General features: G+C 51.3%; 1 protein-coding gene across 5 annotated transcripts in view; it reads left to right on the top strand.

Moving 5' to 3' along the window:
- Positions 1-6,426: 6,426 nt before the first annotated feature.
- The window catches only part of RANBP3 (RAN binding protein 3), a 62,316-nt gene continuing 41,167 nt past the window's right edge, over positions 6,427-27,575 (top strand). For 2 of the 5 annotated variants that reach the window (XM_011943514.1, XM_011943513.1), the window contains exons 1-2: positions 6,427-6,675; positions 26,758-26,813. In XM_011943514.1, coding sequence (XP_011798904.1) covers positions 6,654-6,675; positions 26,758-26,813 — 78 coding nt within the window. In that variant the 5' untranslated portion in view covers positions 6,427-6,653. The remainder of the gene's footprint in view (positions 6,676-26,757; positions 26,814-27,575) is intronic. The other 3 variants (XM_011943512.1, XM_011943511.1, XM_011943515.1) reach the window with 2 other exon arrangements.

Raw genomic sequence — 27,575 nt, 5'->3', positions numbered from 1 at the left:
GAAGGGGAAGGGAAGGGGAAGGGGGAGAGGAGGATGAGGGGAAGGAGGAAGAGGAGGAGGAGGAGGAGGGGTAAAAGCAGAGTTGATCAGAAGGAGACAGGAATGTGTCACCGAGCAAAGTGAAGGCTTGGGAACCTGGCTGTGGCACCCTGGGCTCTCCACCTCCCAGCACTGCTGACCCTTGGTTGCAGATCAGGTCATGGGAAGGAGAATGTGGCCCTACCCCAGGTTAACAGGATCCAGCCCAGCTTTCTTCCAGAGGCAATTCCAGCCCCGAATCCCCGGCTGATGTGCCTAGTTTGGGTTAGGGGTTCCTGTCATCATGGGCAAGGGGCCACCCTTGGTCACATCCGACATCCTGTTGTCAGGAACTTGAGGCCATGGGTTGAGGGAGAACGGGGAAGGCAGATGAACCAATAAGGCATTCACGATGAAGTCCCTCCAACCTCACCTGGCTCCGAGCTCCTTAAGGGCACGAATTATACTTGACTGATCACTCCCCAGGAACTACAGAAACCTATGACTAATAGAAATTTCTAAGTTTGCTGGATAAGAAAAGAAACAACTTACTGAAACTCCCTGTGCTTGTAAGATAACAAAACTGGCTGAAATCAGTTGGAACAACATGGCGGATTGGAGTTTGCACAGAACGAGCTTGCTGATGTCATAGCCTCAATTTCCACTGCATGTTTTAGACTAACACACCCCAAATTTGCACATGCGATCCATGAGGAGGGATGAGAGATAACTGCGCATGCCAGAGGACTTTCCAGACTTCTATTTCCTTCTACCAATCACCTACCTACTAATCCCACTATCTGACCCCTAAACCTCTTCTAATAAAGGCATTGACTGCCTTAGGGTGGGCGTGGTGCCTCAGGCCTACAATCCCAGTCCTTTGGGAGGCAGAGGGAGGAGGATCACTCGATGCCAAGACTTCGAGACCAGCCTGGACAACATAGCAAGACCCCATCTCCACACCTGCAGAAAGTAAGGTCTTAAAGCTAGCATGGGGAGAAAGCTTTGAGATGGACGCCCATCTGCTTGTTAGTCAACTTGCAATAAAAAGCTTTTCTCAAAAACCCTCGTGTCCTAGCATTGGCTCCTAGCGCATTGGACAGCAAAGCCCCTTTTGCTCCGTAAAAGCACGACATACTGGTTCCCTGCCCATGATGGGAAGATGAAAACTCAGTTGCAGCTGTGAAGGTCCCTTTTCCTGAAGCCCAGCTGCAGAACCACCATCCTCCTTGGCTGCAGAGGAGAGAGCGACATAAGTCTTCAGAGCTCAGCCTGGGCTCAGGGGATCCTGGGAGACCTGTATCCTGGGGAGCCAAGGAGGAAGCAGACAGCAGGGAGGCCAATCAGCAGTTAAGGGTGAGTCATTTGAAGGCCTCCCATTTCCTGCCTCCAACCCCCGCAATTAGGAGAAAGCTCTTATTCCTCACTGCAGCCTCCAAGGCCCTGCACACTCCCTCCCTGAGCTCATCTCCACCACCTCTCTTTTCGGTCACTCGGCTCTAGCCACACCGAGGTCCTCACTGTGTAAAAGTATTCCCTCGGCCAGGCATGGTGGCTCACACCTGTAATCCCAGCACTTTGGGAGGCCGAGACAGGTGGATTGCTTGAGCTCAGGAGTTCGAGACCAGCCTGGCCAACATGGTGAGACCCCATCTCAACTAAAAATACAAAAGTTAGCTGGGCGTGGTGATAGGCACCTGTAATCCCAGCTACTCGGGAGGCTGAGGCAGAAGAATCGCTTGAACCTGGGAGGCAGAGCTTGCAGTGAGTTGAGATTGCACCACTGCACTCCAGCCTAGGAGACAGAGTGAGACTCCATCTCAAAAAAAAAAAAAAAAAAAAAAGCATTCTCTCCTTCTGTCACTTGTCATACATAGCATGCTGTTTCATTTTATTTGTACAACCATCTCTATCTCAAGTTATTTTGCTTGCCTGTCTACTGTTAAAGTCTCCCCACAAAAGGATGCAAAGCTCCATGAAGGCAGGGCCTGTCTAGCTCATCCCAGGAACCCAACACTGCCTGATGCTTCGTAGCTATGGTGGATACATAATGATGCGTAACGAACATCCCCAAAGTTTAGTGACTGATAACAGCAAGTATTTATCTTTCATAGTTTCTGGCCGGGCGCGGTGGCTCATGCCTGTAATCCCAGCACTTTGGGAGGCCAAGGCAGGTAGATCACGAGGTCAGAAGATAGAGACCATCCTGGCTAACACGGTGAAACCCCGTCTCTACCAAAAATACAAAAATACAAAAAATTAGCCGGGTGTGGTGGCGGGCGCCTGTAGTCCCAGCTACTCAGGAGGCTGAGGCAGGAGAATGGCGTGAACCTGGGAGGCGGAGCTTGCAGTAAGCTGAGATCACGCCACTGCACTCCAGCCTGGGCGACTGAGCGAGACTCCGTCTCAAAACAACCAACCAACCAAACATAGTTTCTGTGGGTGAGGAATGGGAAGGGCTAGGCTGGGTGGTTGTGTGGGGGCTCAGAGTCTCTCATGCAATTAGTCAGTGGCTGCCGCAGGAGCTGTTGGGGGTTGGCTGAGCATCTCTTGGCCAGGGCCTTGCCATGAGATCTGTATTTCAGCTTCCTTATAGCATGGCAGCTACAGGGCAATTGAACTGCTCACATGGTGGCCAAAAGCTTTCAGAGAGACTGTTCCAGCAATGCTGCAGAAGCTGCATCTCTGTCCGTTATGTCCTAGCCTCATCAGTTACATGGTGTCATTTCTTCTGTGCTCTACTGATCAGCAAGCCCACCTACATTCAAGGAAAGGGAGCACCCTCCTCTCTTGCTGGGAAAAGGGTCAACGAATTTGGGGCCATATTTTAAAGCTACCACAGTAGGCAATTGAGAAATATTTGTGTAAGTGAATGTTGACTAAGTTAATTTGCTACCAGAGGCCAGATAAGGAAAGCTGGCAGCCATCAACACTTGGAGGAGGCTTGCGAAACCACTGGAAACGTCCTTGACTCATCGACCTGACAGGTTTTGCGTGTCTCAGTGTCCCCTGAAAAGCCATGACAGCATAATATTTAGCAAGTGATGAAACGGTGCTGCGAGTTTCCCAAAGTGTGGGATGAATGTGGTGTGTGACCTGACTTTAGGCGACATGTAGACATGGTGTTAAACGATAATGAATCACATAGATTATGTTAGCCCATTTTCAATTCTCTTCACTCCTTCTCATCACTTCAAGAAGAAAGTTCCCGCCAAGTACTAAAGCGTCTTCAATAACACTCTGACACTTTGCTAATCTCCCTTTGTATCAAGGAAAAAGCAGTTCGGACACCTTGACAGGCAACAGTATCTACTTTGAATTTGAAAACATTGTTTCATTTTCATGTTTGCTTTTACAATGGTCTACTCATGGCTTAGTGGTTTTCTCTTTTAAATGGTGATACAAAGTATCTATTTAATGAAAATTTAAACCAAAAGAAAAGTATCAAGTTCATTAAAAGTTCAGATATGGTAAAGGCTGAGAAGGCCTACCCAAGAGAAGTTTGGGGAAACCTGAAAATGAGACCAACACCCTAGGAATGACAGATGACCTGAGTTCTACACACCAGGAGGACTGACATTCGAGCTACTCTTAGAGAATTTCTTTGTGGTTTTTGTTTTTGTTTTTGTTTTGAGACACAGTCTCACTGTGTTGCCCAGGCTGGAATGCAGTGGTGTGATCTCGGCTCACTCCAGCCACTGTCTCCCGCATTCAAGTGATTCTCCTGCCTCAGCCTCCCGAGTAGCTGGGATTACAGGTGCCCGCCACCATACCCAGCTAATTTTTGTATTTTTAGTAGAGAAGGGGTTTCACCACATTGGCCATGATGGTCTTGAACTCCTGATCTCAGGTGATCCACCTGCCTCAGCCTCCCAAAGAGGCTCATGCCTGTAATACCCCCACTTTGGGATACCGAGGCAGGTGGGTTGCTTGAGTGCAGGAATTGGAGGCTGCAGTGAGTAATGATCACACCGCTGCACTCCTGCCTGGGCAACAGAGTGAGACTCCGGTATTAGTGATATCACATTAGTAACTTAATATAGGCCGTGGCTGAAGTATTTACACCAAGAAAATCAGCAGACGCTACAAATCAGGGTTCAATTTGTTTTATTAATTGTCTTGCGGTCTCAAGGAAGTGATAGAAAAATCAGTAAAATTTACAATAAACTATATACACACACATAAATACATACTAACAAAAACATTCTCCTCCAGAGAAGCTGTTGTTAAATATTTACCACATTCCACTGGCTGTTCAGAAAAGTATAACAACCATGTAAATAGCTCCAATGTCATAGCTCAACAGTAGCCAGAGATAATATATAAATGAGTAAGCATGGCTGTTTTCAAATGAAACTTTATTTACAGACACTGAAATGTAAATTTCACACCATTTTCACATCAAAAGATATTCTTCTTTTGGTATTTTTTTTTCCCCAACCAGCTAAAAATGTAAAAAATCAGAGGGTGCGGTGGCTCATGCCTGTAATCCCAGCACTTTGGGAGGCCAAGGTGGGTGAAGCACCCGAGGTCAGGAGTTCTAGAGCAGCCTGATGAAACCCTGTCTCTACAAAAAAACACAAAAATTAGCTGGGTATAGCGGCACACGGCTGTAATCCCAGCTACTCAGGAGGCTGAGGCAGAAGAATCACTTGAACCCAGGAGGCGGAGGTTGCAGTGAGTCGAAATCGTACCACTGCACTCCAGCGTGGGCAACAGAGACTCCAAAATAAATAAAAGGGAAGGGAAGGAAAGGGAGGGAGGGAACAAGGGGAGGGAGGGAGGAACCATTTTTAGTTCATAGGCTATATCTGGACCACAGATTGTAGTACTCCTCACTCTCTTTTAGATCATACTCAAAAAAGTACAGAGCTGGGACTCAAACCTAGGTAAGACCTGAAATACAAGGTCCCAGGCAGAGAGATCAGCAAGTACAAAGGCCCTTAGGCTGGAATGAGCTTGTGCTCCAAGGATGGAAAGACCTACGTGGCTGAACAGCAATGAGCAAGGGGAAACAAAGTGGGGCGTGGGAGCCAAGTTCAGGGGACTTCATAAGCCTGAATAAAAGGTTTAGGATATTCCAAGTTCAGCTGAGAGTCCTCTGGAAGCACTGAGTGGCCTTGATATTTCTCTTTTCCATCTATGTATATATACACACACACACACACACACACATACACACATATGTATGTATATCTGTGTGTGTATATATGTATGTAGATAAAAACAAAGTATTTATGTCTATATATATGGGAGGGTTCTTGCTCTGTCCCTAGGATGGTGGCAGTGGCACTGTCACAGCTCACTGCAGCCTCAACCTCCTGGGCTCATGTGATCCTCCTGCCTCAGCCTGCCGAGTAGCTGGCCTGCACCACCACACCCGGGTAATTTTTGTGTTTTTGTAGAGATGGGGTCTTGCTCTGTTTTCTAGGCTGGTTTTGAACTGAGCTCAGGAGATCCTCCCGCCTGGGCCTCCCACAGTGCTGGGATTACAGGGGTGAGCTACCGCATCTGGCTGATTAGGTTTTTAAAAGACTCCTCAGCCTGCGGCCATGAGCAGAACAGAGCCTGGGGCTTCCAAAGAATGCAGCAAAGGCCGGCAGAGAGGCGGCCGTCCAAGTCTTCCATGAGACTGTCCAAGTCTTCCATGAGACAGATATGGACCATGTGGCCTAGGGTGGTGACAGCCTGGCTGGGGAGAATGCGTGGATCTGGGCTGTATTTTGGAGGCAAGGCCAAGTCCGAAGGATTTGCTGAGAGATTCATAGCAGGGGAGTAGAACACAACTCCAGGGTGTCCGGGACCCTCCCATGAGCCTTGCGAGTGAGGCTGATGGTCCCATTTTCCAGACGGGGAACCTGGAGGCGCGCGGGGTCCAACCCCCTCCCATGAGCTTGTGAAGTTGATTCTCGTGGCTCCGAGGGGTCGAGTCCCACGCGCCGGGTCCTCCCCCCGTCCCCCGCCAGCACCTGGGTCCCAGGGCTGCGCCCCCTCCTCGCGCCTGACCACGACCCCCCGCCCCCGCCGGTAAGCTCTGATGCCCCCCCAATCCCAAGCACCCCGCGCCCTCTCGCCACTTCCCCCGTGGTTTCAGGAAAGCGTTTGCTGAACGTAACGGCTCCTAAGGCGGGTAAACTGAGGCAGGAGGTAACGCGTCTCCCGCCCGCGCGTGTGGGAAGCCGCCGCAGGCCCGGGGGTTTACCTGGAGGAAGGCCTCGGCTGCGGCGCCCTGAACTGCTCACTGTCCCACCGAGGGGGATCCCCGGAAAACGAGCGGGAAAAACGAGAGCCTCAAGACCCGCCTCGCGCCGCGCGGTGCCGCCTCACTAAACCTTAGTCGCTGCCACGGCTCATGCGCCCTTCCCGGCCCTGTCCCCGCCCCCTCAGTCGGCGGGAAAAGGAGGCGGGAGACGGCTCGTGAGCAGGCGTGTGTTGGGAACGCGGCTCCGCAGGGCAGGCGGCTTGGCCCGGCAGGCGATCTGGAGCTCGCCTCCGCGCGGCGCTCAGCGCGCAGGCGCGAGTTGGCCGCCTCTCAGGGAGTAGGCTTGTTAAGTGCGCACGCGCGGGAGTTTCTGGCAGAAAGCAGGCGAGCCTGGGCCGGCGCGGGGCCTTGTGGGAGGGCTTAAGGAAGTAAAATGGCGGACCTGGCGAACGAAGGTAGGGGAGGCGCCGTCGGGGACCGGCCGGCGGCCGGGGAACGGGCGGCGGGAGGACCAGAGGCTACAAGCCCGTGGGGGGAACACCGCAGAGTGCAAGGGTTTCGTCCGCTTCAGGCTAGCGCCCTGGCGGGCCCTGCAGCCGCCCCCCATTGCCTCCCCTCAGGCCGGGCTCACCGGCCCGGCCCATCACTCCCGGCAGCCCCGGCCCCTGCAGCCGTCTGGCCTGAGGAGCCGGGAGGGCGTCGAGATCGCAGCCCTAAGGGGCCTCTGCGTCGCAGCCAAGCTCAGGGCTGAAGGGGGCGGGAGGAGCGGCCCCAGTGCTTCGGCCACAGATGTAAATAGACCTTGGGGCCTGGTCGTGGCCCGGAGCGCGCCACGCTCCCTCCCCGCCCCCTCGTTCTCCGCCACCCGGCATCTCCCCTTCCCCGGCCTGGCTGCCTATCTCCTGAGCCCCTGAGGCCCTCGTCCTCCGCGGACCAGCCGCACACCGCGGCCGAAGGAAGCCCAGGCCGTTTTCATCCCGTCCCCGCCCCGAACTTCGGCCCCCACTTCCCGCCAGTTCCCCCGGATCCTTCGGGGCGCCTCGTCTCCCCCTCATTTAGGCCCCGCCGCAGGATCTGGGCCGCCGAAAGCCCTGGCTGCTTTTTGGCCCTTTTTGCTGCGCTTCCAGACAGAGACCGTGCGAATCCCTCCTCTGTGGAGCGCTGACAGCCCACCTGAGTGTTTTTGACAAGGTTACACTTCCCGATCCCCCGAGAAGGCACCGTAAGGCTGATGTCTGCTTCCATCCACAGTCGTGTTACCATGGCTGTAGCTTCAGGACTTCTGAGGCCTATTTTTAGCTTCCCCCTTTTCTAGTTGCACAAATGCAGGCAATCTCTCACCTGTCTGGCCCTGATTCCCTCATCCGGTGCTCCCTGTGGCTGGAGAGTTTTCCATACCGAATTGCACGAATGAATGAATTATGATAGGAAGTGCTCGGTCTTGTGGAGCATTTAGGGTAATACCAGTTAAGGTGCAAAGTCTTGACATACTGTATTCCCTGGTAGGAGGTATAGATACTGTTAGCCCCAATACTTGGTGAGGAAACTGAGTCAGCCTGGTTACGTCGCTTATCCAAGGCATGTCACACAGCTGGGAAGAAGCAGAGATGTGAACCAAGGTGGCCTGGCTTCAGATGCCAGACCACGGGGTCTCGGACTTTTAAAGATTCTGATTCTGTGTGGTGTTGGGCGGGCGCTGGGCATCTGTACAGGAAGCAGCACAGGTGTGCTCCCTGATTCTTGGCCATTTTATTCTATTTTATTTTTTGAGACGGAGTCTTGCTCTGTTGCCAGGCTGTGCAGTGGTGTGATCTTGGCTCACTGCAATCTCCACCTCCCGGGTTCAAGCAGTTCTCCTGCCTCAGCCTCCCGAGTATCTGGGATTACAGGCGCGCGCCACCACACCCAGCTAATTTTTGTATTTTTAGTAGAGATGGGATTTCACCATGTTGGCCAGGATGGTCTTGATCTCCTGACCTCGTGATCCACCCGCCTCGACCTCCCAAAGTGCTGGAATTACAGGCGTGAGCCACTGCGCCCAGCTGCCACGTCTCTTTTTTTTAAGATAAAGGAGCCCGTGGAGGGTTGCAGCGTTCCAACTCATGAGATCTAGTTATAGAGGGACTGGGTAAGTGGGAATCAATATGACATATTTTATGTATTTACGTCCTGAGCCCATATAGTTTCTTGAACTCGGGACTCATGTCCAGCATCACATTTCGACATCTCCATTTGGATGTGTCATAGGCAAGTCTAGAGCATTTCCAAAACAAAAATCCTTATCTCCACCACACCCACCCATCCCATGGTCTTTCACCCATTGTAGTTAGGCAGGTCCATTCTTTGAATTCCTCAGGCCCCAAACCTTGAAGTCATCCCTGGTTTCCCTCTTTCTCATACTCCACAGCAAATTCTGTCATTTCTACCTTAAAATTATTTCCAAAGGGGGACCACCACTTCTCCCCACCAAGACTGTCAATGCTTGGGCCCCTGTTCCCTGCACCCTCACCCATCTGAAAACTTCTCAACCCACAGTGGGCCCCAGTACCTCCCTGTCCTTCTCTCTCGCCACTCTCCGCTGACTTGCTCTGTGCTAACTACTTTGGCTTTTTCAGTTTTCCTTGAATGTTCCATACACTCCCCGCTTTTAGCCTTTTCTCCTACTGATTCCTCTAACTGAAACAGTTTTCCCCCAGATACCCCCGTGGCTCACTTCTTCTGGTTTTTACTCATATGTTACTTTATTAATGAGAGCTTCTCTGGCCACCTATTTCAAATTATATCCATGTTCTCTATTCCGTTCACCCAGCTTGATTTTCTTGTACAGCTCTTACAATTCAGCATGCTAGATGTTACTTGCATGTTTGCCTCGGGTAAGCTCCATGAGGTCAGGGATTTTTATGTCATGATCACTGATTGCCCCCTTGCATCTAGAACGGTGCCTGGCACAGAGTAGGTATACAAGAAATATTGGTTGAATGAATGAATGAATGAATGAATTCACCAGTGAGGACCCTGTTGTGAGGAATACATTTGAGCACAAAGGGGAAATTATGGATTGCCCTTTTCCAGGGGATACTATTTCTAGCATATGCGGTACACGTGAGCTGTTGGTTGTAAATGGCATAGTTGAACTGGTAAGGACCGACGAGAGAAATGGAATGTTTTGAACTTCACTTTTTTTCCCTAGTAAATGCCACACTCACCTAGCACGTTGTCCCTGACGCTAGTTCTGGGATCACCGTCCTGAGAAAATCAAACCTTGGTGGACTTTGTGCCTCACATATCCCTGCGGTCCTTTAATCAGTCATTGTGTTTCTTGAACACTCCATTTCTGGTTTTGGCTTGTACAGCCTGCCAGGATGTTTAATTTCGTATTCACTGTGTAAAGTGGGGCCTCCTTGCCTGCGCCTTTTGAAGTTTTAGGGACTGCCCCATGGTCATGTGTTTGCTCTTGCTGTTCAAGCTCTAGTCAAATGCCCTCTTGGCTTCTGTCTTTCCAGACTGAGATCTTAAGTTGCTCCACCCTCACACCAAGTCCCTCCTCCATCCGTTTGCCGTCTCTCTTCTCTGGGCCAGTCCCACCTCTGTGTCAGGCTAAGCAGCAGCTGTCCACACGGCTGGACATCAGTATCACCTGGGGAGCTTTCCTGAAGCCACAGATGCTCAGTCCCCACGCCCCGCAGATTCCGATTCTCTGTGGTGTTGGATGGGTCCTGGGCCTCTGTGTAGGTAGCAGCACGGGTGATTCTCATGCGTAGCCAGGGTTGAGACCTGCTGGTTTGAGTAGTAGAGGGTAGGTGTCCTCTGCTTGTATATGAGGAAATGTTTTCTGTTGTGTAAAGCATCTTGTTGGATCTCGTCACCATGGTGATCGCTTTTAAAGTCCACCTGAGTGCTTTTACTCTCAGAGAGTGTGTGTGCGTGTTTCACCCTTGCATCCAGGGATAAGTCTCCCCTGCTTGGCAGTTCCCCATTGATACCTTCCAGACTCATTACTTATCCTGTCTCTGGGGTTATTCTGCATTGTAGGCAGCATCAGGATTTGAAAGCAGAGTTTTTTCCCTGGCAAAGGTAAGGAAGACTGGGAAGAGGATGAGCAAAGCACATTTGAACTCCAGGGAATCTTGGATTCTAGATCCTGACATGAAAGGCCCTGTTGGCCTGTGGACTACGTGTGGTGGAAACCCAGGAGCGGGTGTGAAGCAGGGCTCTTACCTTTGTTTGGTGCAGCTGACATTGTGGTCACTCTCTGCTGGCGGGAGGGGCTGTCCTGTGCACTGCAGGATGTTTAGCAGCGCAGTAGCACCCTTGAACCCGCTCACTAGATGCCGGTAGCACACACCTCCCCTCACTCCCGAGGCCATCATGACAACAGAAAAAGTCTCCTGACGTAGCCCCTGGGGAGTAGGGGTGGGGAGGTTGCAGAATCGCCACCAGATGAGAGACTCACTGGTATTGATGGTGGGGACACAGGCTTTGGTCCTTATAGAGAACTGGGTTTGTGTTTTAACTCTGTGGTCCACTCTTGAGTCATCTGGGGCAAATTTCTTAACCTCTTTGAGCCCCCGTTTCCACACCAATAAAATGGAAATAAGGATAACCATACCCACCTCGTGGTTGCTGTGAGCACTGAAGGAATTAATGCACATCCAGTATTTAGCACCAATGTCTGCTCATGGTAATAAACACTCAGGTTGCTGTTTTTACTACAGTGCACTCTGCTCTAGACACATTCAGCTTAAGGGCTCAACAAAGTCTCCATTGTGTGGGTGAACCTGCCCCACACATTGTGTGGGTGACCCAACCCACACAGAGTTGGCTGTGGACTGAGCCCCTGGCAGGAGACCAGCAGGGCCTGGGCTCTGGGTCCTCCTAAGTTCTGTCCTGCCTGTCACTTAGTGATCCCAGGGATCCCAGCCTCAGCACTACAGACATCTGGGGCCAGGCATTTCTCTGTTGTGGGCGACTGCCCTGTGCACTGTAGGATCTTAATCAGGATCCCTGGCCTCTACCCCACCAAATGCTAGTAGCATATCTCCCTCCTCACCCTTACCAGTCATGACAACGGAGGTGTCTCCAGACATCACCAGTGTCCCCGGCGGGGGGGCAGAATTTCTTTCAGTTGAGAACCATTGATTTCAAAGCCTGACCAGGTATAGAGTTGAGAGATTTTCGAGGGTGGTTTGGCTTCTCTCAGTTTGCACCTTGTTGACTTAAAACATAGCCCCTGAGAGGATGAGATGCAGCTAGAGCTGAAATAGTTGGAACCTATCCTAAACAACTTTTGGAAAATTTCTCATGAATCTGTGATAAAAAAAACTGATTCTGGGATTTTTGCTGAGAGCAGAATGTGTGTTTTCACCTCCACTGTGCCTCCTGTATCTGTAGCAGAAGGGGCCTGATGGTACCTGAGGGGTGTCCACGCTGCAAAATCTTTTATACACTTTGAAGGGACTTTCCATTTTGCCCAGGGTCCTGCGCATAGACAGAAAAGCCCTCACTGGACTTGTGCAAAATGTTTCAAACAAGTCTTCAGGCTGCCTTTCCGTTTACCAGAAAATGGGATTTTCCCGGCACCCTTGCACATTCATTAGGTGTTAGGGTCAACCTGGGTCTGGTGTGTGCTCCTCCTCTGAGGTGGTTGGAGTGAGCAGAGGCAACAGGAATGGGGTGAGCTTCGAGTGGCATTTGGAGGAGTTTGGGGTGGAGAAGGGGGATTGAATTCTGGCCTCCTAAGTGAGTTCGAACAGTGAATAGGCCTGAGTATAGTGGGAGATGAGGGCCATTTGAGGAAGATTGAGATGCATTTGAGGACTCTGAGAAGAGAGTGCCATTCGTGAAAACTTAACAGAGAACCACAGAACTGCAGAGATGGCTGGTATTGGCTTGGCTGGGCATTGGGTAGCTCTCCATGGTACTATGAAGCAATCGTGAGGCAGCTGGGCTTGCATCATTATCTATTCAGGGTCTAGTGGTGTTTTCTGTTTTAAGGGGTCCTGGTGGAGTGGTGTTCTGTTTGACTCTCCCCTACGCAGTAGAGAATAACGTGGCCTGGGACTTCCGGGTAAAGCTCCTCACCACCACCTTCCACATGTCCATAGTTTGCTTCCTCCTTGGTAGTCTTGGCACTTAGAGCTGCCACACAGCACTAGCTATGGATCTCAGCCCCGGATGGGCTTCACGCTTGTTTAAGGAGGTTGTCAGGGAAAATCAAAACTGCTGCCTGGGCTGCACCATTGGAGATAGTTCCAGTAGTTCTAGGGTGTCTGTGGTTTTAAAGAGCTCCACAGATGTTTAACAACATGAAGCCAGAGTTGAAAACCACAGGCAGAAGTTGCAAACTTGCTTGAAGGGCAAGCAGACGTATTTCATTTGGCCCATTTAGGTTTTTGTTTGTAATTAGGAACCAACACTTAAAATTCTGAGATTTCAGAGGGGGAAAAAAATCGTATTTCTAATTTCTCAGAAAACAGCAACCACCCTTGGCCTGCATTCTTACACAGCAGTGATTTGTCAGCGCTAAGGAACAGCTGTGCCTGTGGATAGATTAGATTGGATACTGTGGTCTCCGCCATGTTGCTTGGGACCTGGCCCACTTCCTTCTATTCCTGTGCCTGTGACCTCGGTTGGTATTTGGGTTTCAACCCTGTTATACAGACTCCTAGACTGTACATCCTCTTCCCTTAGAGTGCTCGTTAGCTAAAACCTTAGCATAAAGCACCTCATGGTCTGTAATTAATTCAGGATTTAGGGTCCTTGGAATGCTAGAACTCGGAGAGCACATGGCAGTGGTTCTCAAAGATGGTCCGGGGCCCTGCAGCCCCCAAGATCTTTTCAAGGGGACTACGAGTTCAAAACTATTTCGTAACGACACAAAGACATTATCTGTCCTTTTTTTCCACTCTCATTCACTTGAAAATGGACAGTGGAGTTTTTTTCCAGAGGTTATTGAATGTGTGATATACCAACAGATGAACTACAGAAGCAGATAAGAGAATTCAGGCTAGGCACAGTAGCACACATCTGCAGTCCCAGCTACTTGGAAGGCTGAGGCGGGAGGATCTCTTGAGCCCAGGAGTTCAAAGCCAGCCTGGGCAACATAACAAGGTCCCCTTCTTTAATAAAAAAGAAAGAGAGAGAGAATTCAGCTATCTTCTATTAAGCCAGACGTTAAAGAGATTTGTCAAAATGTAAAATAATGCCACTCTTCTCACTGATTTTTAAAAAATATTTATTTTTTGTAAAAATATGTTATTTAGCTAAACCTTTCCGAAGTTTATTATAATCTTAAATATTTTGAAATTATCTTAGGTTTGATTTCTAATATGGCATCAATAGTAGTTACATTCCACATTTCCAAAAGCTCTTGGGGATGTTCGGTCATTGACAAACGTGGAAAGGGGTCCCAAGCCCAGGAAATTTCAGAACCACTGCCATGTGCTAGCAGAGCCACAGTGCACAGTGCAGGTTTCTCTGCTGCCTCGCCAACATCGGGAGAATTCTAACCTGAGGCTGACCAGCAGGTTCCCATTGGCAACTTGTGGCACGGTTGGAAGCACCTGGATTGGCTGTCGTTGGTTTGTATCTTGCCTTCTGCCCTAGAACCATGGGCAAGTTGTCTGACCTTAGCTCCTGCATCTGTAAAATGGGAACGATGATACGCAAGTCTGGGGATTGTGGTACGAGAGAGAATATACTTCTGGTAATTGACCCGCTGGAATGTAGAGGTACATGTCAGTTACTGCCAGCTGCGATTCTCCTAATTGGATGCCTGCGTAGAGAGAAAGCACCCTGTGAGTTATACCAGGGTTTTTCCACCTCAGTATTCTTGACGTTGGGGCTGGTGGTGGCCATCTTGTGCATTGGAGGATGTTGGGCAACCCCTCTAGCCTCTACTCATGTGATGTCATAGCACCCACTCATCCCACCCATCCACTCCCAGTCATGAGAAGATAAAAGGTCTCCAGACACTGGTCCAGTGTCCCCTTAGTGGCAGAATTGCCCCCACTTGAGAACATTGGGTTACGGGATTTCACTGACACCCAAGAGACTTTGTGCTCCATAGTTATCTAACCTACTGAGGTCCTAGGACCCTGTACACATTTAAAGCCACAGTCTGAGTGGGGAGGGAGAGAGGAGATGAATCCCAGAAGCCGGGGTGAGGGGTCACCCTGGTTTGTGCCATCTAATCTATGGGGGATTTATTTTGGTGTATAATGTGAGTTAGAGATACAGCTCAATGTTTTTGCCCAGATTAATGCAAGGTGTCTTACCCTCAGCTCAGTTGACATTTGGGCTTGGGTCATTTGGTAGCAGGGCACTGTTCTGAGCCTCCAAGGATGTTGGTCAGCATCTTTGGTCTCCATCCACTAGATATCTGTAACAGTTTCCTCCCCACCCCCACAAACATGACAACCGCAGTGTCTCCAGACTTTGACCAGTGTCCCCAGGGAGATGAAGTTATTCCTGGGTGAGAACCACTGGTCCATGGGATCAACGGAACCTACCCAGGAATAAATTAATTGCCAGCTAGAGTTTAAGACCCCTCCTCCCAACCTTCTTTTTCCATTCTGGCCTTTTGGCAGCTAAGTAGGCCTCAGTGGACATCATGTCCCTCTTGAGGAAGAACAGTCTTTTGCTTGACCTTTAACACTGCCTCTGGTCCAAGGTGAGGACCTGACAGAATGTCAGGGCTGGAAAGAACCTTCAGGGATGCCCTGAGTCCTGGCTGCACCATTTCACAGGGGCTGAAGCCGGAGGCCATGGAAGCAGGTAGGGCTGGCTAGGGCCAGGGCGCCTGTCTCCCACCATGGAGTCTAGGAGTTCATGCTTGTCCTTCCTGGTGAGTCAATAAACTCGAGGTAATGGGCACTCGTTCTCCCCTGAAAACTTAGGGCACTGCATTTCACTGTCACTGTTTATGGTGTTCAAAGAAAGGGAGGAAATTCTAGAGACAGTAGTAGTTACTCCATACACATGTTTAGAAGGCAGGCCTTGCCTTTTGCAGTAAGTTTAAAATGCCTTTGCTAAATTAAACTCCCCCAGGTTTGCCACAGAGAATTTTGGGAACTTGTTTACCCAGAATTAATTCCCGCGTTGCATCTGTGAGAGCAGAGCGTGAGTGGAAAACGGTCCTTGAGAACTTGCCTTTCTCTGGGGGAGAGGGTGAGAAACAGGCGGTTACCCTCTGCTTAGAGGAGAGAGGATGTTTTGCAGCATTCATGGTGATGGCCAGTGGGTCCTGAGAGTTCAGGGCCTGGGCCCCAGCCTTAACACTGGATAAATCCAAATTCCTCAGCATGGCCAGCAAGGCTGAACATCCTATGGGCTCCACCCAGCCCTTCCCGCCCTCCTCCCCTCCAAACATGGGCCTCCAGGCTCTTCCTTTCCTTAGAACCTTTGACTTGGGGTCCCCACTGCCTGGGATCCCCTGCCTTCACCTGGCTGATACCTGCTCACCCTTCATGTGTGAGCTTCAGCGAGGCCTTCCCCATTCACTCACTCTCTCCCACCATCCCGCAGTATTTTCTGTGCGGCACCCAGCTCCAGAATTACCCAGTTATCTCTGCACACAGCGGGTACTTGTTTGTTTTCTCTTTCCCAGTAGAAAGCTGCGGCCTTGTCTGCCATTTCTTTCCTGTTTCCAGTGCCAAGCTCAGCACTTAGCACAAGTCTGCGCTTGGTAGATCCTGCTGGTGAGAGTAAGGCTTGTCCACTCGGCTCGGCCTGCCTTCAGATCCCGTCCATTTCCTGTGACCTTACTGAGCACCTGAGCGTTTGCCTTGAGTGTCCCAGGTGTCCAGGCAGCTCTTGGATCCAACCATTCCACCCCTTAAAAGGGATCAGACTCTAACGCATTTGTCATTGCCGGGCGCTGGCAGCTGTCCTTGAATCCAAGGCCCATGCTTTAAGGTGGCATCGATGTGTTTGCAATCTTCTAAGCATAATAATGCTACCAGTGCCAATGGGGAATCATCCTGTGTGCCAGCCACTTCCCCAGACATGGTGTGTGCATCATTTCATTTCATCCTTGCCGAAGCTGCCTGGGGTGACCTAACAGCCCTGATATGCAAATGAAGACATTGTGCCCGAGGTACATTGTCTCCTCTGGGATCCCAACCACAAGTGTCCAGGGCAGGTTTGAACGCACACAAAGACCAGAGCCCGCGCTCTCCAGTATCATCAGTTTTGCTCTGCTGCCTCAGCATAAATTCTGTAGTTCTTGGCTTTCCTTCTCATAAGCTCCTGTGTAGAGAGGGGATTTCTGTTGTCTCTGCTGGAACTTTCCCCGAGTCTTCAGCCACTTGCGTTGCCTCAGCTGTGTTGGTGTCACACCACCTAGTGGCGGAGTGTCGGAACAGCAAAGTGCCGTTAAAGCTGGATCCTCCATCTCTCCATACGGTTTTTTCTTTTTCCTTTTTTTTTTTTTTTGGAGACAGAGTCTCACTCTGTCGCCCAGGCTGGAGGGCCGTGGTGCTGTCTCGGCTCACTGCAACCTCCACCTCCCGGGTTCAAGTGATGCTTGGGTCTCAGCCTCCCGAGTAGCTGGGATTACATATCCCACCAGACCCAGCTAATTTTTGTATTTTTGGTGGAGACAGGATTTCACCATGTTTCCCAGACTGGTCTCAAACTGTTTTCCTCAAGTGATCCACATGCCTCAGCCTTCCAACGTGCTGGGATTACAGGCATGAGCCACTGTGCCCAGCCATCCATACAGTTGTAGGCAGAGTTGCTGACTTTGTATAACTTTCTGGAGTTTCTGTTCAGAAGTACAAGTTCTGCCCCCAGGGGCTTACAGTCTGGATGGGGCAGGAGTGGAGGCTTAGAAGGGTTTGGCTGCAGGGCTGATAAAGGTAGAAATAAAGAAGGCAGAATGTGGCTTGGCCCTCATGGGGTGGAGTGGGATATGAGGAGGATGTCATGGGGATGTGGCTATGATAAATGAGACTAGATATGTAAAGTACCTACCTGGAGTCCAGTAAAAGCCTTTTAACAAATGCCTGTTGCCCCTGCAATGCTTGTTGGAAGTGTAAGTATCTGGTGGTGAGATTAGAGTGGTAGAGATTGGCTTGGAGTTTGGTAGTTGAAGGTAATGCCAAGAAGATGAGCTTTCCAAAAAGAAGTACATAAAATGTAAGATATCATCAGCTCCAAAAAGTGTGTCCTCGTAATCTCCATGAGACCAGTTGAAAGTTATAGAAATATATTGGAGTATTGAGAAAAGAATGGAGTCATCCAGGGTCCCACCACCTTCCACTAGCTAGGCTGGAGAACCCTGAGCATGCTATACACAGAGATCCACAGAGGCATCACCTAGCAACTGCATGTTTGAGATCAGTTCCATTCCTCACCAGAGCATTAGTCGGAGGACAGAGCTGACACGTCAGTGACAGATTTACCTTTGTGCTGTGGCACAGAACTGTTTATAATAATTTCTGAAAAATATAAATGACTTGAAGGGTTGTGATCGTGTCACCAGATTACAGGAGCTGCCACATTTTAATAGACTGTTATTTGTGTTGGCGAGATGCTTTCCATATTTTTTTCACAGGTAAGAAGATTAAGACATATCAGCCCAGGATTAAAGCTAATTTTATACAAGTACCTTGCTGACAGTTTGGTGAGGAGTTCTAAGTCGCTTTCTAGATGAGGGCAGTTTCTTGGCAGGTGTTGGAGTCATCAGTCAGGAGGGAAATAAACAGAAAAAGCAAAGATAGTCCAGATTCTCTCCTGTATGTGTTTTCCCGGGCCTATGTAGTTTCTTCTATTTAGTTTTAGTGGGAGATCCTCCACGACAGGCTGGAGGCAGCCATGAGCCGGTGGGGAGGCAAAGCTTACTGCAAGGCAGGGCTGCCCTTGCCTTTGTAAATTATTCTCTGTAGCAGTGAGGAAAGAAAGTTTATGTGGAAGAGGAGAGAGGCAGAGGCGAGGGTGTGCGTGTTGTCAGCTTAGATTCTGAATACATTACGCAAAGCATTCCAGGGTCGAACGTTTGACAGACGAAGACAGAAGGCAGCTTGTGTCACCGCTGAGTGTGTGCCTTGGAATGTGTCTTTGATATTGTCTCGACAACCTTAAAGGATTTCAGTCTTGTCAGGGATCAGCCATGGGGTAATCACACGCTGTGTTGGCTGAGGCAGGTGGTCACCTGACCTGCGGGAAACCTTGCACTGACCCCGGAACTCATAACTAGCCCCTTGGTTTGGTTTGTGCTCCTCCACAGGTGCTTATCCAGAATAGCTACTTTATTCCTGCTATCATTTCTCAAAAGGAAAGAGTGTATGTGTCGTAGCTCTGAGGCCTGCCTGCGCAGAAAAGGGGAGAGGAAACAAACTGGAGTTCCAGGTGACTCTTCCGTTTTGCACATGTAGTACTTGGCCAGCAGCGGAGCGGAGTGCGGCCGTCAGGAGCGTGGGCCCGGGCTTCAGAGTCGGCCCACCTGGCCAGAAGACCCAGGCCCCCTCGGACAGGTCACTTGACCTGATTATCTGTTTCCTTTCCTGTGAAAGGATGTTGGTGTAAGCCATCTCCTAAGGTGTTGTGAAGATTTGGTGACATGATGCAAATAAAACCTAACACATAAAGAATTGCTCGAAGAACGCTGGCCACGTACATGAAACTATCCCGCGTCTGGGAGACTCCCTTTGTGGATGCCTTTCCTGTGCGTAACGTGGCAGAAGCTAGGAGAAGTCTAAGAAGTAGCACAGGATTCTCCAACCCTTGTTCACCTGGAGGGTTGGAAAAGTCACTTTTCTACCCTGGACCACCGATGGGGTCCAGGCCAGCTCCTTGCTTTCTCCTTTCCTTGCTTGTAGTAGGCTGCAGAGACCTCACCCCTTTCCTTAAATCTGGGAAGCCCCCGCCACCCACCCTGTCCCAACGGGCTCTACAGCTCCCTCTCCCCTCCTCACTGCCTCTGAAATAAACACAGGATTCATTTTGTCATCAAGGTTTGGCCACCAGTCTCTTGGCAGAAAATATACAGATAAAACCTTTGAGTCCTGGTCCCTGGAGGCTGCTTGTAGATGTGCTACCAGGAGGCCTGCTATTTAACTCTCACGTGTGGGCTGTTGAAAACCGCCCTCCTCCTTTCATCTTCCTTACTCTTTGAAGAGGCAGTATCTGGGCCCTTTCCCTACACAAAGATGCTATCCACCAAATTACAGAGGTGACTTCAGGGTTCAGGCTGAGGGTTTATGGACTTCGCACACGCACCCCCAGGCCATGTGGGTCCTAGGGCAGTCATTCCTGCTTTAGAGGAAGGGCCCACCTCCTCAGAGACCTACTGCCCCCTGCAAGGAGAACAGTTCCTCTCGGGGCAGGAGGAAGACTGTATCCCTCCAGGGGAAGAGGCCACCTTCCACCGGGACCCCCACCTTCATTGCAGCGATCTTTGGCCCTTTCCTCAAAAAAGCTATCGTAGGAACTGCTTCAATTTGATTGGAGTTTCCCTCTTAGGAGCTTCTGCACTGACCCATACAGGTGTAAATGTGCAGACCTCAGACCCCAGGGAAGGGTGGAGGTGCCCCCTGCACACCCCACCCCTCCACCACCTCCACTTGGCTCCTCTTGCCCCAGGCTGGCCTGTTTTCCAGTCTGTCCCCAAGGCATGTCCCAAGCACTAGCACAGTACCAGGCCCACTGCATGTGCCATCCTGACCTGGTTCCTCCAGCACTCCTCACTCTGCTGCCGTGTGCTTCCCAGTTCCCGTTCACGTGGCCAAATGCTGCTTGTCCTTCTGTCCAGACAACCCCTCTCCTAGCAGCCTTCCCTGATTCACTCCCTTCCACAGCCTCGCAGGGTTGGAAGCCCCAGCTCTATGTTCCCAGGGCCTCCTGTGCCTCCCCTGTGTCGTATGTTCAGATAAGGTGTGATGGGCACTCCAGACAGGGACATGTCTCCCTGTGTCACTGCCGTGTCTCCAGAGGCCGACGCAGTGCTTGGTGCACAGTGGGTGCTGGGATGTGTGGAATTGCTGAGCAAATATTAGGATTGAATCTTTTCATCCTCTGTGCACCTGGCGGAGTGGTTCCCAGGCTCAACTGGGTGAGCACCCTGACAGCCATAGCCACATGAGGATGACTGGGTAGAGGTTGGGGGGCCGGGCTGAGCAGGTCTGAGGGGTTCCCAACATCTGGTAGAAGTTGGGAAGGAGAGCAGAGATGGGCAAGCTTCCTGTGCTGGGACTGGCTTGCTTCTTAGCCTGTCTGTGCTCATTGCTGGGGCTGCAAAGACCGGGAGCAGAACACTGGCCCCCGTCCTGGGGAATCCCAGCTGGTCCCATTTAGCATCTGAGTCCCACAAGTGGGTTGAGGGTAGCAGGGGACGGGAGGGAGAGCCAGCACTGTGGGCCTGGATGCCAGCAGGGGCTCACTCCTTTCAGTTTCTGGCCAGGCCATCTCCCCTTGCTGTTTTCCTTGGGGACCAGGGGCAGCAGGGGACTCTCCTTGGCCCAGATCTGTGGTCGTCACAGGATCACAGTTGTTGGGCTCGGGCTGGGAGCTGTCTGGGCATGTGAGCTGAGGGGGGTCGCAGTGTAGAGAATGCTGGATGGGAGAAGGGTTTTGAATTCAGCAGTAGCCATGTGGGACTTGGTGCACAGTGCCCCGGAAAGCCATGGTGAGGCCGGAGAGGAAGTATGCGGTGGGCCAGAGCGCCCCACACATTGTTTGAGGTGACTTGTGTCCAAGGAGGAGAGGCTCAGAATCTCCCCCATTTCACACACCAGTGTTGTCCACAGTGGTCCATGAAACGTCATTCTCAGACCTCATCATGGATGTCCCTGAAAATGGGGGAACTCCCTGGTCAAATAACTTTGGGAAGCATCTGGTCAAATGAGTTTCTTTCCTTTCTTTCTCTATGTTTTTGGGACAAGGTCTCACTCTGTCACCTAGCCTGGAGTGCAGTGGCGTGATCATGGCTCACTGCAGCCTGTAACTCCTGGGCTCAAGCAGTCCTCCCACCTCGGCCTCCCAAGTAGCTGGAACTACAGGAGTGCGCCACCATGCCTGGCTATTCGTTTATTTTTTTGTAGAAATAGGGTCTCATTATGTTGCCCAGACAGGTCTCCAACTCCTGGGCTCAAGTGATCCTCCCTCGTCAGCCTCCCAAGTGCTGGGATTACAAACGTGAGCCATCATGCCTTGTATTGGTTTTCTAATCTCTTAATATACTGATACGTGAAGTCAATCTCCAGACAGACTGCTTTTTTACAAACTAGGTTTCAACAGGGAGCATGTTACAGGACCGAAAACAACAACAACAACAACAAAAACCCAACAATTGGTTGACAGATTCTGGGTCAAATAGTCTGCATTTGATTCTATTTTAATGTTTTAGGTCTTCATGGTGGGTCTCTAGAAATCTCCAGTGGTGATTTTCCCTTGACCTGTGAAAGAAAAGCTGGGCTAGGAATTGAAGCAGGTTGTAGAAGCCTCGCTACTTCTGGCCGCCTGTCCATTCCCCAAACTTGAGTTGGAGGTAGCTGAACACACGCTGCTTCCTCACTGATATAGCCAGAATCAGCCTGGTGATAGGGAATGGCTACAAACAGCAACCCGTGTCTCTGGTGGTTGGGGGGAGTGGGGCGGCCCTGCCTGGAATGGGGCTTGTGTATGTTGTCTGTTTGCGTTAGCGGTGCTGATTTGCAGTTGATCACCCTTTGGTCTGAGTAGAAATGCAGCGTGAGTAACTGACGCTCTGCGCTTTGGGTGGAGATGTGACTGAAGCTCATTTCTACATGTTAGTTAGTGCAGTGGCTGGGTCAGTCACTAATGCCAGACCTGCCATCAGCAGGGGTTACAATGGACCGAGATGGGCCAAGTTCATCTCCTGTTGCTGTATACTCTTGGTCTGTTCCTCTGGAGAACCCTGACCATGCCTCCCTGGGTTCTTAGTCCTTGCAGCATGTGACATTTCATTCACTCCCTAACTGCCGGTTGAGCGCCTGTTATGTGTGAGGCTCTATGTTTGGCACTGAGAATACAGAGGTGAATGGAACAGATGAGGCCCCACTTTCTAGAACTTAACATCTAGGGGCAGATGCTGTCACCACACACCCCTCTGGGAGTGCCAGGGCTTTGCAGTGCCTGGTCACCAGGTGCAAACACGCCCCTCCCTTTCAGTCAGATGTTTTCCCCTGAAGCGTGTGCCCTCAGCTTCCCATTCTCCACTCTTCCTGTGGCACCCTGCACAGAATGAGGGCTTAGTAAATATTTGTGAGTGCATAGCAGCTGGTGTTGTGTAGATGAACAACAGATAGAGGGCCTAGTTCAAACACTCATTGCAGGGTGTTGATGCAGCGTGTACTGGGTGATAGGCTGTTTCAGCTGCTGTGGCCGTGGTCTCTGCCATGCCCTATGGCAGGATACAAGGCCTGCTTGGGAGGGAGTGCAGCAGGGCGGGCACGTCTCTCACAGTGGAGCTTCCTGAATGAGATGATGTCCTTGCAGGAGTAAACACTGGCCATGGAAAACGAGGTGAACTTACGGGCTCTCGGTAGCGGGACTAAACCAAGCAGAAGTCCAGAAGTGCACCCTGAGTGTGGGTCGTGCAGGGACAGCGGGCTTTTCAGTGCCGCCACAGTGGGAGATGGAGGGTTAGTGGCTGGGCGTGGCCTGTCTCAAGAGCCTGTCTCCAGCCTCTACTCTGTGGGAGACACGGCAGTTTTGTTTTTCTTTTTCTTTTTCTTTTTTTTTTTTTGAGACAGAGTTTCGCTCTTGTTGCCCAGGCTGGAGTGCAGTGGCGTGATCGCGGCTCACTGCAACCTCTGCCTCCCAGGTTCAAGCGATTCTCCTGCCTCAGCCTCCCAAGTAGCTGGACTTACAGATGTGCACCACCACGCCCAGCTCATTTTTTGTATTTTTAGTAGAGATGGGGTTTCTCCGTGTTGGTCAGGCTGGTCTCGAGCTCCCGACCTCAGGTGATCTGCCCATCTCGGCCTCCCAAAGTGCTGGGATTACAGGCATGAGCCACCGTGCCCAGCTGACACTGCAGGGTTTTTTTGTTTGTTTGTTTTGTTTTGTTTTTTTTGAGAAAGAGTCTCGCTCTGCCACCCAGGCTGGAGTGCAGTGGCACAACCTCAGCTCACTGCAAGCTCCGCCTCCCGGGTACATGCCATTCTCCTGCCTCAGCCTCCCGAGTAGCTGGGACTACAGGCTCCCGCCACCACTTCCAGGTAAATTTTTGTATTTTTCAGTAGAGACGGGGTTTCACCATGTTAGCCAGGATGGTCTCGATCTCCTGACCTTGTGATCCGCCAGTCTCGGCTTCCCAAAGTGCTGGGATTACAGGTGTGAGACACCGTGCCAGGCTGACACTGCAGTTTTAAGTGTGCGTTTCATTACAGTGCTTCTGGCTGCTCTGAGGAGGCCAGATCTAAGGGAGTGAGAGTAGAAGCAGAGAAGGAAAGGAGGGCTGAATGGTGGCAGGGGTGGGTACAGGAACAGGAGATGGGAGGCAATTGCGGAGGATCTGATTGGATGTCACCCTGGCTTTCTGTTCTCTGGGTGGCTCCTGTCAGAGCTTGACTCTCACGTCCCCTTCCATAGCCTCCCTCTGTCTCCAGCTGGGTCACATGTCCAGGCACAGGGCAGGGTCGTTGCTCCATCAGAGGGGCCCTCTCCTGGCCCATGCCCCCCAGCCCTGCTGTGTGTCCAGAAGGCTCCAGGCAGGACCTTGGCACCACAGCCAGCCCAGGCCTCCCATAGTTACTCAAGTAGCTGCAGTCCTTTCCTCGTAACTGCAGATCCACTGACACGGTTCTCATCACCAGCGCACACTCCTCTCCATCCAAATGGTTCTCTCTCTTCTAGCCCTTCCTGACTAGCCTGGCACCGAGTGTCTTCGCCTCACATTTTCTCTAATGTCCCCCTCCCCTCCCCTTCATGAAGTGTTTGTTGAATCCATACAGTGTGCCAAGTACTGTTCTCAGACCATGGGGTACCCAGGGGAACAAAGCAGTCTCTGATCTCGTGGAGTTTATATCTTAATGGGTGAGACAGACCATAAGCCCATCAATATGGAGTGGATCAGGCAGTGACACTTGCTATGAAGAGAAGAAAGCATCTCAGCGTCACTTTGAGGCCTGTCCAAGGTCTCTTCCACAGATACTGGCCTGCAGCATGTGTGTAATTAAGTCTGCAGTGACTGGACCACGCCTCTCTCAGACTGGAGTCTGTTAGTGACAAGGGGCAGAGATCGAGCTCAAACTGGCTTAAGCAAAAATCAGCACTGATTGGCTTCACTGAAAAGTCTGGGGACAGAGTTAGCTTTGGGCCAAGCTTGACTCAGGGCTGAACACAGGCCAGACTTAGTCCTCCCGCTCCTTCTGTGACTCTGCTACCCTCTGGTTGGCTCTGGTCCAGGGCCCCTCTCGGTGCCATGGGATTGGCATGGCAGCCTCAGGGTCATTCACCAGCAGCTCATCAGCCCCAGGATCTCCAGCGAAAGGCCCGGCCTTGTTCATGTGCTGTGTGTTTGCCGACGCATGCGGGACTCTCCTTGTCAGGCCTGGAGCTGGGACTGAGCTTGGCACCATCTGAACCAGGGACAGGGGGATGAGGGGTGGGTAGCTCCCTAAAGAAAATGGGGTTGGAGAGTGCCAAACTGGCTGAAACCCTGGCTCCTTCCTGTGCATCTTGTGACCTGGCAGCTGGCAGAGAGGCAAATGTAGAGGTCGGGGCTGGGCTTGTGGGGTACAGACGCGGCACCAGAAGGCCTCTAGGATCCTGGTAGCAGACACAGTGTGGATATGCTGCTGCTCTGTCCCAGAGCCCTCCAGCATTCCTTTGACATCATTTATTGCCTGGCATAGGCGCATTAATTCACATTTGTCAAGTGGCACCTGTGCGTTGTGTTGGCAAGAAGTCTGCTTAGGGAAACCTGGAAGTCTGGTTGGAAACCCCTCTGACCCCCACCTGCTCCCTTGTAGCCCCTGGGTCTCCTGCATGCCAGTCACCCCAGTGTTTACCTTGGCTGTACACAGTGAATTGGACCCCACCGTGCCGAGGCTTCAGGGAGGATGGTGGGGGAAATGTCACCATCAGTGGGCTGCCTGGCTGTGGACTGTTGCCCCAAGGTTAAGACCAGAGTCTGTCCTGCTTCTGCAGGAGTGGGATGGTGTCTGTTTGGTCATCTTGGTGTTGTCCCTTTCTCTCCACCTCAGTCACGTCCCACCTGGTCTCCCCATGGCCACCCTCACTCTCCCTTCCCCAAACTGTTCACTTTCAAGCTAAACCAACCCCAGGCATCCCGTTGCCTTTTATGACATTTCCCCCAGCAAGTCAGCATGCCCACCGCCTGCCCCCACCCCCATTACCCCACAGGCTGCGCCTTCAAGCTGCTGCTGCTCTGCCTTCCAGCTCTTCTTGAGACCCCAGCACAGCCCCCTCTTCTCGTGGACCTCACCTGGACTCCAGAGCAGACCGGGTCAATGCCCAGGCAGAGTGCCTTCGTCATGATCACAGGCAGTGCATGCTTCCTGGCTAATGTCTGGCTCCCCACAATAGGGGGGGCCCTGCGAAAGCAAGGCTCTGCCCAAATCCTGCTCACCGCAGAGGCACCAGTGTGCGGCCCGCAGCAAGCACTCATCAGAGTCACAGCTGCTCTTGCTTGGCCTCCACGCTGGGCCCTCAGTGCCCTGAATGGTGAAAGAGGCCCTGGGAGCACCCCTAGGGTTCATCAAAGTACATGCAGGCCCAACGCCATGAGGCAGGTGTGGTCTGCGCCTGCTCGTGGGGTCGAGGCAGTCCTCATCTGTGCTTCCCATGGAGGCAGCAGGGCCTCCTAGGCTGTCACCCACTCTGGGACTGAGTGGCACAGGGCTGTGGATCTGGCTGCCTCTGGGTAGGAGACAGATGGTGTTGCATGGGCATTACAGGCTGCCTTGCTCTTGTCCCATCAAGGGACAGAACACCCCAGAGTGTTTCTTCCTTCAGCAGCTGCTGTGCAAGATGAACTCTCAGACCTCTAGCAACTCCAGACATCCTTTCCTCCCTACCAGCACTCACTTAGAGATCCAGGTTGAGCGTTGGGATTGTTCTACCGAACTGTCTCTGCAAAGAGCATAAGCAACATGGCCCTTTTTGGTTGCCCTCTGGCCTGTAAACTTTAAAAAGCTAGATTAGTCTCTTAACATTTGCAACTCAGGAGGTGCCGCGTAAAAAGCCAGTGTCTGTGCGCCACATTCCTGCAAGGCCATGGTTGATGGCGCCAAATAGCGCTGCCACACTCTCCACTGCTCTCCCACTCCCATGTACACGCCCAGTCTCAGTGAGTCTTGAAAGCTCCTTATTGACGATAAATGCATACAGCAGAGGGCACACGTCACATCATTCTGGGTGTGTTTCACAAACCCAGCACACCTGTGCATCCAAGCGTCCAAGTCAAGATGCTGTTCTAAGCGATTTGATGTTTTCTGGAGTTACTAGTTTTATTTATATATATGTTTAACATATTACAAACAAATGTAGCTTTGTTTACTGTATGCATATAGTGTTGGGGGGAAAAAAACTAATTTTTCTTTTTGCAGAAAAGCCTGCCATTGCTCCGCCCGTCTTTGTGTTTCAGAAGGATAAAGGACAAAAGGTAAGGGGCTGGTACGTTCTCTCTTCACTTTGTTACTCTGATTTGTTCTCTCTTCACTGAGAGTCTCTTTTCCAGGTCGCGTTGCCAAGGCCACTTCTGCCCACAGACGGGGAGACCTAAGCAGAGGCCTTTACACCTTCACGTTGAGTTTGGAGGGAAAAGGCCTGGTGGCTTTAGGTTACCGTGGAGAGAGGTTAGGATGGGTCTGTTGTGGAAAGGGCTCAGAGAGTTTATTGAAACAGTGTTAGAAAGCTTCCTCCTAATTCCTGATGATTTGTTTGAAAAATGCCACTGTACCTTAGGAAAACCAGTAGCAGAGGGACAGTAGGGGGCAAAGGGAGGAAGGAAGGTGGGGGAGGAAGTCAGGGAGGGAGGGAAAGGAGGAGAGCAATGGTGGTTACAGGGGAAACAAGACCTTCAAGACTGGATTCATTGGCCCTAACCAACTTGGCATACGTGCATTGACAGTAATTGTTCATTTGTTTGCATTATATATTTATACCCTGTGTCCATGAGGCTGCTTCTCCCTTGGATTCAGGGTGTCTGGGTCGCAGTGTGGTTGGAAGTACCTCGCCTGATTCATGGCGATGAGCTGGCAGCCTGTGGAAGGTCTGATTGGCGCGGCAGCAGGGTTCTGTGATAAGACAACGATGGATGCTGTTTACCTTGAAGCCATCGGCTTCTCTCACTGACAGATCAGTGTGGAAGGTCAGAGTTGCGTCAGAAGTTAGTCGGTGGTGCTGTGTGGCAGTGACTCCTCAG

Source organism: Colobus angolensis, unplaced genomic scaffold (genome assembly GCF_000951035.1).
Source record: "Colobus angolensis palliatus isolate OR3802 unplaced genomic scaffold, Cang.pa_1.0 Scaffold22, whole genome shotgun sequence".
Classification (NCBI taxonomy): domain Eukaryota; kingdom Metazoa; phylum Chordata; class Mammalia; order Primates; family Cercopithecidae; genus Colobus; species Colobus angolensis.
The sequence above is the reverse complement of the archived record's forward strand: the minus strand, read 5'-3'. Positions and strand labels throughout refer to the sequence as shown.